Source organism: Rhinoraja longicauda, chromosome 32, assembly GCF_053455715.1.
Source record: "Rhinoraja longicauda isolate Sanriku21f chromosome 32, sRhiLon1.1, whole genome shotgun sequence".
NCBI lineage: Eukaryota > Metazoa > Chordata > Chondrichthyes > Rajiformes > Arhynchobatidae > Rhinoraja > Rhinoraja longicauda.
In genome coordinates this window covers 26,155,242-26,166,726 of record NC_135984.1, presented here as the reverse complement: position 1 = coordinate 26,166,726, position 11,485 = coordinate 26,155,242, and the positions used below count along the sequence as shown (strand labels likewise).

The window sequence follows — 11,485 nt, the reverse complement described above, 5'->3', positions numbered from 1 at the left end:
CACACACAGACACCCACACACACACAGACACACACACACACACACACACACACACACACACACACGGGCTAGCATTGACAGCCCGCTCCTGACTACAAGGCGGGCGAAGAAGTCAAACGAGTCACAGAAACCATCTCTGGATATCACAGCAGGAAAAGAAAATAAAAGACAGCGAGCAAAGATAAAGAAGGGAAAAGCAGTTACCTTCTCCGATGAGTAGAGCCACCAGCAGTGGGACCAGGGCGCTCATAGCTGGCTCAGCGAGTAACCCGTCCGCCGCTGTGTGCAGGGCGATAGGACTGCCAGTGATGGTCTCCCCGCTCCCAGCTGCTCCCTCCCTCACTTCCAGCCAGCCCCCTCCTCTCCTCGCCGCCCCGCTCCTTCCCCCTCTCAGCACCCCTCCTCTCTGACACTCATTCGGATCCAGCGCTCCCTTCCACACTCTCACACTCTCACACACACTGGCAGCAACTCCGCCCACAGCAGCAGCCCAGCCCGGCCCGGCACCCAGCGCCGCACCGACACCGCCCGGAATATACTCCCTGGCACGGGGCAATGGGGCAATGTCCATGAAGAGGGCAGAGGGCAAATAGACCAATACCCCAGGACTGGGCAATGGACCAATACCCCAGGACTGGGTAATAGACCAATACCCCAGGACTGGGCAATGGACCAATACCCCAGGACTGGGCATTGGGTCAATACCCCAGGACTGGGCATTGGGTCAATACCCCAGGACTGGGCATTGACCAATACCCCAGGACTGGGCATTGGGTCAATATCTCATGAACGGGCAATGGACCAATACCCCAGGACTGGGCAATGACCAATACCCCAGGACTGGGCAATGACCAATACCCCAGGACTGGGCAATGGACTAATACACAGTATTGGGCAAACGTATCAATACCCTAGGAAAAGCCAATGGGCCAATACCCCAGGCGAGGGCAGTGGGCCAATCCACCAATACCCCAGGTATGGGCAATAAACCCATGCACTCATACCCCAGAAGAGGGCAATGGACTAACACCCCAGCACAGAGTGATGGACTAATACCTCAACACAGGGCAATCCACTAACATGCCAACACAGGACAATGGACCAATGCACCAATGCCCCAGGTGAGAGTAATGGACCCGTGCTTGGCACAGGGCCATGGGCTAATAGCCCAGGAGAGTGTAAGGGCAAATACCGCAGCACAGGGCAATGCACTCAATGCCTCAGCAAAGCACAATGGGCTGAGACCCGAACACAGACCAATGGACCAATGGCCCTACACAGGGCACTTGACTAATGGCCCAACACAGGGCACTAGACCAATGGCCCAACACAGAGCACTGGACCAATTGCCCAACACAGGGCACTGGACCAATGGCCCAACACAGGGCACTGGACCAATGGCCCAACACAGGGCACTGGACCAATGGCCCAACACAGGGCACTGGACCAATGTCCCACTTCCCAGCAATGGATCTGAAGCCCAATTCAGCGCATTGGATTATTACCCCACCTCCAGGCAATGGATCCAATACCCAACCACAGGGCAATAGACTAGTTGCCTAAGCCAGGGCAACAGATACAACAGTCTGGTGAAAGGCAACAGTCCCAATATTCTAGAAGAGGGCAGCAGACCTCACTGATACACACTGGGCAGTGATTCTGACCCACCCAGCATAGGGCAGTGCCCAGAGGGCAATCAACTGGGCAGCGAGCCACACACACAGCACAGGGCGGCAGATAGTGTGCCTCTGACTCACCCATGGAAACTCCGTGCTCCACAAACTGCAGTGGAGCAGAATGCACGGAAGGTGGCTCAGTGGAATGCAACAGCTCCTGACCCCACAGAGCAGCGCAGGCCAGCACCACAGTGACAACAGAATGTAAAGGGGCTGCTCCTTGCCTTCTGGCTGCACTTCTCACCCACCATCCTCATCTCTGGACATCCTGTGCGTAGGGGAGAGGGTGGGGCTGAAGATGTCCTGGTTGGGTTGCTCCTGGGCCTGGCCAAGCTGGCCATCCGTGAGTCTCGGCGCCAGGCGGAAGAGGGCTCTGCCCAAGGCGGGTGCCTGGCCCTTTTCCGGGGTTACATCTGTGCCTGGGTGGCATTAGAGAGTTACCACACGCTGTCCACGGGCACACAGGGGGATTTCCAGGACCGCTGGGCACCGCTGGGGTGGGGGTGTGGAATGCATTTAGCTTATTTAGTATTTAAGAATATTTGTTTTACTTTGTATTATGGTGGTGGGTTTGTTTGTATTGTTTTGTAATGTACATATCATTTTTGTAAATAATTGATCACAATTATTTTTGGTATAAAAACAGTGACAACACAGCAGTGGTGATTCCTTGGTTAATGAGCCTCTTGCTCATCTGAACTTGTGATCAAGAGCTTTGGACTAACGATCCACAGGTCACGGATTCCAGGCCCATCATGGCTGCTGTGCAATTTAAATTCAGGTTGGCCAGTTAGTAATGGGCAATAAATGCCCGTCTCATTGGTGATGCTACCCAAACTCGCTGAAAAAACCCAGCACTGCTAGTAATCTTCATATCCACTCCACATCCAAATACCAGCAGCAAGGAACCACTACTCAGCACAGAACACCACAGGAGATCCTTCTTCCCTGTGGCTATCAAACTGGACAACTCCTCCCCCTTCTGTCGTGGGGTAGACTGAGACTAAGACTGATTGACTCCCCCCCACCATCGCCCAATCTTTGCACATCCCCAATCCTTTCCATTTGTCACTTTAATTTCATGTCTCATGTATTTTGTGTTTTTATGACTGTTGGCAGATCAGTTTCCATTCTGGGATAAATAAAGTTCTATCATATTGTATCATATCGTATTGTATTGTATAGTATCGTATCATATCATATCATATCATATAGTATTGTCACAGTCTGTCCTGTTCACTCACCTGCCAGCCACACCCACCACGTTATGCCAACTCCCCTCACCTGTTCACTCACCTGCTCCAGATCCCCAATCAAGCCAGCATATAAACCCTTCCTGCACACACTCTCTTTGCCAGATTGTTCTTAGCCCTGACGCAAGACTCTCCAGCATTCTCTCGGACTGATTTCCCGTTGCCGACCCTGCCTGCCTGCTCCTGACCTTCATGCTCTTCGTTGCCCTGGTGAACGCCTCAGTCTTCTGTCCTCGACCACGAGCAGGTAGAAATAAAGCTCTTTCTAAAACTATTTCCTTGGTTCCGTGTGCTGCATTTGGGTCTACCTGCAGTCCATTACAAGTATTGTATGGCATGGCATGGTATAGTATCATATCATATCATATCATATACAGCCGGAAACAGGCCTTTTCGGCCCACCAAGTCCGTGCCGCCCAGCGATCCCCGTACATTAACACTATCCTACACCCACTAGGGACAATTTTTACATTTACCCAGCCAATTAACCTACATACCTGTACGTCTTTGGAGTGTGGGAGGAAACCGAAGATCTCGGAGAAAACCCACGCAGGTCACGGGGAGAACGTACAAACTCCGTACAGTGCAGCACCCGTAGTCAGGATCGAACCTGAGTCTCCGGCGCTGCATTCGCTGTAAAGCAGCAACTCTACCGCTGCGCTACCGTGCCGCCCCTGTAGAGGGTCACAAAGCCAACATGGAACAATGCATCCAGACTTGACTCTGGGCGATCTCATACCCTCCAAAACTGAGCAGAGGTCAATTATTTGATGTCCACCGATTTCACCAACACGGATAAACACATTTCAGCCCAAATGCCCAGCACGGGGCAAATCCTGGTCAATATTCAACACAAGGTAAAGTACCCAGCTGGTTCTGCTGCATGAGGAACACAAGGGCGGTCACGGCGGCGCAGCAGTAGAGTTGCTGCCTTACAGCACTTGCAGCGCTGGAGATCCGGGTTCAATCCTGACTACGGGCGCCGTCTGTATGGAGTTTGGACGTTCTCCCTGTGACCTGCGTGGGTTTTCTCCAAGATCTTTGGTTTCCTCCCACACTCCAAAGACGTACAGGTTTGTAGGTTAATTGGCTTGGTGTATGTGCAAATTGTCCCTAGTGTGTGTAGGATAGTGTTAGTGTGCGGGGATCCCTGGGCGGTGCGTACTCGGTGGGACGAAGGGCCTGTTCCGCGCTGTATCTCTGAAACAAAAAAAACTAAAACAGTTCATTGGGGCCGCCATTGGAATCCCATATCCAAACCCAGTCCAGGGCAGCCCCATGTAAACAGCCAGCTGTTCATCCTCAAAGTCAACACACCCCAACAAACTCGGAAAAGGGCAACAGTGCCAATAAGCCTAATGCTGTGGCATGTCAAAAAGGCCAAAATAAAGGCGAGGAGCCAGGTATTTCGGGAGGGATTTATTTTGTGGTGTCTCTAGACCAGTCGAGTCTGCCAGAGAGAGATGGCGCCTAAAATCCCGCCCTTTATCCCCGTAGCTAAGGGCCGCCCCCCTGGACCGGTCCATTCCCGTGCCGAGGGGTCGGTAGTGGTATGGCCCGACCCTTGGGAGCCGCCACGGGACCCCCCCCCCCCAGAACCGGAGGCACGAAACGCACTGGCGGTCGCACAACCCGACCGGACCACGTACGGAAATTGGCCGACAGAGGGGCCGGCGGAGGCACAGGTGGATGGACAGGTGGAGGGACAGGTGGAGGCACAGGTGGATGGACAGGTGGTGGGACAGGTGGTGGGACAGGTAGTGGGACAGGTGGTGGGACAGGTAGTGGGACAGGTGGAGGGACAGGTGGAGGGACAGGTGGAGGGACAGGTGGAGGGACAGGTGGAGGGACAGGTGGAGAGACAGGTGGAGGGACAGGTGGAGGGACAGGTGGAGGGACAGGTGGAGGGAGCCGCGAAGGGGGGCGGCCACAATGCTAGGTATTAGTTGATCAGCCTAGGTTTCATCCACCTTGATCTTCTGTCTCCGGTGATCTCATTCCTCACAACGCATCCCAGTCCAGAAAGGAGATGAGGAGGAATTTCTGTAGTTAGACGGTGGTGAATCTATGCATTTCATTGCCACAGATGGCTGTGCAAGCCAGGTCATTGGGTATTTTTAAAATGGAGATTGATCAGTTTTACTTTAGAGATACAGACCGGAAACAGGTCCATCGGCCCACCTTACCGATGCCGATCAGCGGTCATCCTGTACTCCAGCAGTGTCCTACACACTCTAGGGACAGTTTTACATTTTTTTACCAAAGCCAATTAATCTACAAATCTGTACGTCTTTGGAATGTGGGAGGAAGCCGGAGCGCCTGGAGAAAACTCACGGGGAGAACGTACAAACTCCGTACAGACTGGACCAGTAGTCAGGATCGATTCCGGGTCCCTGACGCTGTAAGGTGGCAACTCTACCGCTGCGCCACTGTGCCGTATTTGACTAGTAAAGTTCTCTATCAGTAAGAGTGACAAAGGTTATGGGGAGAAGGCAGGAGAATGGGAAAGATGGATCAGCCATGATTGAATGGCGGAGTAGACTTGATGGGCTGAATGGCCTAATTCTGTCCCTAGAACTTATGAACAACTTGCAGAGTAACTCAAATCAACTGAGCCCAACCCTCCTGGTGTTGTGCAACCCAACTTGCTCACCTCAACATGTTCAGGAGAAAGCAGAACCTCGTCACCACCAGAGAGTGGCACATCACAGCCTGACTCTGCCAGCAGAAGGCAACTGTGTACAAGGTTGTCAAACCAACCCTTCACTAAACGCCTGAAACACATCCAGTGTAGGGAGGTGCAAACCAATATACAGGTAACAAAGCAACCGATATAAGACTATGCTTCCAAAAGGTATGAAAGTCAAGCAAGGGCTTTGACAGAAATGTACAAAAGATCATGGAAGATCATAGAAGCTGGGGTAGTTTAGTTTAGAGATACAGTTAGAGATACAGCACGGAAACAGGCTCTTCGGCCCACCAAGTCCGCACTGACCAGCGATCCCCATTCACAAGCACTATCCTATACACTGGGGACAGTTTACCATTTTATCGATTAGCCTACATATCTGTACATCTTCGGAGTGTGGGAGGAATCCAGAGCAGCCGGAGAAAACCCACGCGGTCCGTAAATCTCCGTACAGACAGCACTCTTAGTCGGGATCGAACCCCGGTTTCTGGCGCTGTGAGGCAGCAACTCTACCGCTGCTCCACCGTGTCGGCAGTAGTTGGACTTGTTACGGGGTTAATGAATTCATATGCATTATGATAAAAGATTGATTGCTTGATCGATAGGTACAGCATGAAAACTGGCCCTTCAGCCCACTGAGTTCACGCTGGCAATCGATCACCCGTTCACACTAGTTCTTTGTCAACTACTTATCCACTCCCTACACAATCGGGGGAATTTACAGTGGCCCAAATAACCTGCAAACCCGCACATGTCGGAGGGAACCGGAGCACCCAGAGAAATCACATGCCGTCACAGGAAGGACGTGCAAACTCCGCATAGACAGCACCCAAGGTCAGAATCGAAACTGGGTCACTGGCGCTGTGAGGAAACGGCTCTACCTGTTCCTCCACTGTGCAGAAACAACGAGGAACCAAATGGGATCACCAGGTGTGATGATGTTCAAGTAACTATTTTTTTGTAAGGAATAAAAATCGGCCTGTCCCCTGGATCTGTTGCATAAATTCATGGATTCCAAACGTGATGTCTGCATTGAGAATGGATGCATTGTCTGTGATTTTCTAAAATTCCCCAGATTCAAGAATGGTCCCTGTGGATTGGAAAGTAGCAAATATAACATCTTAATTGAAGGAAAGGAGGACAAGAGATAGCCAGGAACCAAAAGCCTGACATTGGTTGATAGGCACAAAATGCTGTGTATCAGAGTGTTTCTACTGGCTACGGTCTGTATATCAGACTGTGTATACTGGCTTGATCTTGGATGTCAGTCTGTGTGCACTGGTCGTGGTCTGTATATCAGTCCGTGTATAGACGTCTAAAGCTGGAGTAACTCAGCGGGTCAGGCAGCATCTCTGGAGAAAAGGAATAGGTGATGTTTCGGGTCGAGACCCTTCTTCAGACTGAGAGTCAGGGGAGAGGGAAATGAGAGACATGCAAAGGTTCACAGGACAAAGAGATAAGAGATGTGCAAAAGAACAAATCAAAGGCAGCAACGATGATCAAGGAAAGGTGGAGCCCACAATGGTTCATTGCCCGGTTATCTGGCGCTGTGAGGCAGCAACTCTACCACTGCGCCACCGCGCCGCCCTGGAGTTTCACTCCAGACAACTCGTTTTCACACCTTACCCTTCCATATCTCTGTGTCTCCCTCTCCCCTGACCCTCAGTCTGAAGAAGGGTCTCAACCCGAAACATCACCCATCCTTTCTCTCCAGAGATGCTGTCTGTCCCGCTGAGTTGCTCCAGCGTTTTATTGTCTATCTTCGATGTAAACCAGCATCTGCAGTTCCTTCCTGCACAGTATGCCTGACAATGGTTGTGGGGACAATGCTCAATCCATTTATAAGAACACTGTAACAAGACAGCCAGAAAACCATAACATAGTTACGCAGAATCAACATGATTTTATAAAAGGGAAATCATGTTTGACAAATCTAATTAGGCTTTTGGTAGGTCTAGCAAGGTGCATAAATTAAAATCAGTGAATGTGCAGTATATTTGGATTTTTGCAAAAAGCATTTGATTATGTGCCAAATGCAACATTGTTACATCAAGCCTCTTAGGGTTCAGGTAATGGATTAACTTGGATAGTTGAATTGTTACGGGAATAAATGTGACACTTGCAGATTGGAGATGCTTTCTGGGACAGGGCTGAATGATCAAGACTATCTTCAAGCTAAACTAATGACTTTGATGAAGAGGTTGACTGTATTGTTTCCGAGCTCGCTGATGGCTTATAATAAGGTGTGAAAATGAACTGCGTAGAGGGGAAAGGATAAATACGAGGGCAGACTAATGACAGATGGAAGATATGTGAAGTGGTGTGATGTTATTCACTTTGGAAGAATAGAAGTTAACAGATTTTTAAAAATGATAATAAACTTGTTAATATTGATGTACTGCTAGGTTTGGTGTGATCATTGATAAAGAGCAACAACACAGCTTGTAATTGACAAGTAAATCGCGTTTAAACCTTTATTACATCCAGTCTTATATTCATAATCACAATATCACTGAGTCAGCAAAGTGGCATTCAAAACCGACACACATCACATTCAAAGACAGACACAACATTTTGCTGTAAGTCAGTGGGTCAGGCAGCATCTCTGGAGAAAAAGGATAGACATTTCGGGTTGAGACCCTTCTTCCAACTTTGAGTCTGACGAAGGGTTCAGACCTGAAACGTCACCTATTCCTTTTCTCAAGAGATGCTGCCTGATCTGCTATGTCACTTTTGTGTCTGTCTTCGGTATAAATCAGTATGTGCAGTTCCTTCCTACACGTACGTACCCCATCCATTCCAATGAGATATTCAGACTCAATCTAAACCCGGCAGAGAACAGATCAGCCCATAACGCAGAACCAAGAAACACAAGACACGGCCACCCATGTCCCACAGAATACCAGTCAACATCGATCACAGTTGCAGCCTGGACCATAAACAAAGTGAACAGATGTTGGAATGAACTGTAGTCGGGGCAGCACAGTGGCACTGCTGGTTGAGCCACTGCCTCACTGTGGCTCTACAGTGGTGCTGCTGGCACTGCCTCACTGTGGCTCCTACGCCAAGGGGATCACCCGGGCCGTCTTCCGCTTCATCTGGGGGTCGGCGATGGACCGCATCGGAGGATGAGACGACCAGGAAGAGCCGGCAACGGAGGCAGAGGCAGAGGAAGAAAATGGGGGAGGAGGAAGGTAAGAGAAAGAACGTGTCTGTTGCCCCCCAGCCCCAGGAGTCTGGGAACAGTGCCAATGGGCCCTAGCCCCAGGAGACCGTGAGCGGCACAACGGCCAATGGGCCCCTGCTCCGGGAGACCGTGAGCGGCACAACGGCCAATGGGCCCCTGCTCCGGGAGACCGTGAGCGGCACAACGGCCAATGGGCCCCTGCTCCGGGAGACCGGGAGCGGCACAATGGCCAATGGGCCCCAGCTCTGGGAGACCGGGAGCAGTGCAGTGGCCAATGGGCCCCAGCTCCGGGAGACCGGGAGCAGTGCAGTGGCCAATGGGCCCCAGCTCCAGGAATCTGGGAGCAGCGCAGTGGCCTCGCCAGAAAATACACCCTGTGCTGAGGAAGCCACCAACCTGTACCACTACCTGTGCGACAAAAATGTGCAGGAACTCAGCCAGATGATTGGCATGCGGGAGGATCGCCTGGGACACTAAAGGACAATGGAGCTGAAACTGGCATCCTTAAACGTGCGCAGTGTGAAGAGCACTGCGCGATGTGTAACCGCCTTGCAGTACCTGGCCAAGGTAAAGGCGGATGTGACTTTTTTACAGGAGTGCGGGCTGCCACACCTTCGCTGCTATCGGAGGTGGTCGCGATGGTGGCCCCACGGACTGTCGGTATGGTCGGGGGGAAATGATTGTCGTGCGTCCGGTCTGGGGATCTTGCTGCGGAGAGGGGGCTTCACCATCACTGAGGTAAGGGAGGTGGTGGGGGGTCGTCTCTTGGTGGTGGATGTAATGTACCGTGGTTCTCCGCTCCGGCTGATTAATGTGTATGCCTCACCCAGGTGGAGTGAGCGGGTGGCCGTCCTCCAGCAGCTCCCACCGCTGCTGGCCACGTCTAGACCGCTCGTTCTGGCCGGTGACTTCAACTGCATCATCGATGCAGCTGGACGATCCGGCAGTGCCAACCACAGACTGGACGGCACCTCCAAACTCCTGGTGGAAACGGTCAAAGATGCAAAGCTGCGCGACGCCTTCAGTGACCCTGCAGGCGGAGTCCAGCCACGGTTCACCTGGTCAGGACCGAACGGTTCAGCCCAGTCCCGGATAGACTTCCTCTTCACATCGAGGGCCGTCACGGTCAGACACACCGACCTCGCGCCGGTGTTCTTCTCTGACCACTGCCTCCTTCAGGCCACCTGTCACCTACAGGAGGACCGGAAGGCGGGCAGAGGGACGTGGAAGCTAAACGTGGAGCTGTTGACCCCGGAGAACGTTAAGGAGCTAAAGAGGGACTACGCATGTTGGAGAACTGTGAGGCCCCTCTTTGACTCCCAGACACTCTGGTGGGAGGCAACAAAGGAGAACATCAAGAAGTTCTTCGTCTCCAAAGGTGTTCAGAGAACAAGACAAGGTAAGAGGGAATTGTGTCAACTCCAGACAGATTTGCAGCAGCTACTCCTTCTGCAGAGGAGAGGGGTGGATGTGAGGGAGGAACTGAGAGAGTTGAAGGGCCGGCAAGCTCGGCTCTTTACCTCTGAATCCTCCAAGATCATCTTCCAGTCCAGGGTCCGCCATGTTGAGCAGGATGAGACGTGCTCACGTTACTTCTTCCATAAGGTTCACAGGGGGAGCTCTGTGATCAAAAGCCTTAGGGAGGAGGACGGCTCGGTAACATCCTCGCAGACAGACATGCTCAAGATCTGCAGATCCTTTTATAAGGATCTGTACGATGTAAAGACCACAGACAGCACCGCCTCCCAGAACTTCCTGTCCTCCATCACGGAATTCTTGGACGACAGCAAGCGGGAGAGTCTGGACCAACCACTGACCCTGGAGGAGCTGACTGGCTCCATCCGTTCCTTTGACTCGAGTAAAACTCCCGGAGGCGATGGCTTACCAGCAGAGTTGTACTCGGCTCTGTGGGACTGGGTGGGCCCGGACCTGCTGGAAGTGTACAACGATATACTTCTAGCCGGCAGCATGTCAGACTCTATGAGGAAGGTCAACATCACCCTGATCTACAAGCAGAAGGGGGAGATGAATGACTTAAGGAATTGGAGACCCATCACATTGTTGAATGTAGACTACAAGATCCTGTCTAAGGCCATCGCCAACCGGGTCAAGTCTGCTCTGGGACAGGTGATCCACCCGGACCAAACCTGTGCTGTACCTGGCAGGAAAATCTCAGACAGCCTGGTGCTGCTGAGAGATACCATTGCCTACGTGCAGGACAGACGGCCGTGGATGCCTGCCTGGTCAGCTTGGACCAGGAGAAGGCCTTCGACAGGATATCGCACACGTACATGAGGGACGTGCTCTCCAAAATGGGCTTTGGGGAGGGAATCAGGAAGTGGATACAACTGCTCTACTCCGATATCTGTAGTGCAGTCCAAATTAATGGGTGGGAATCAGACAGCTTCCCCGTCAGGTCTGGGGTCAGGCAGGGTTGCCCTCTTTCCCCTGTCTTGTTCGTCTGTTGCATTGAACCCTTTGCCGAATCCATCAGGAAGGATGCGAGCATAAGAGGAGTGACACTGCCAGGCAGTGGGGGCACTCAGGTAAAAGCCTCCCTGTACATGGACGATGTCGCCGTCTTCTGCTCGGATCCAGGGTCGGTCCGCAGACTGATCAGCGTCTGCGACCAGTTTGAGTTGGCCACGGGGGCCAGGGTAAACCGCAGGAAGAGCGAGGC

General features: G+C 52.1%; 1 protein-coding gene across 2 annotated transcripts in view; it reads right to left on the bottom strand.

Moving 5' to 3' along the window:
• The window catches only part of kirrel3a (kirre like nephrin family adhesion molecule 3a), a 649,014-nt gene extending 648,681 nt beyond the window's left edge, over positions 1 to 333 (bottom strand). The window contains exon 1 of one of the 2 annotated variants that reach the window (XM_078427020.1): positions 205 to 333. In XM_078427020.1, the coding sequence (XP_078283146.1) occupies positions 205 to 250 (46 nt within the window). In that variant the 5' untranslated portion in view covers positions 251 to 333. The remainder of the gene's footprint in view (positions 1 to 204) is intronic. The other variant, XM_078427019.1, reaches the window with a different exon arrangement.
• Between the last annotated feature and the right edge of the window lie 11,152 nt (positions 334 to 11,485).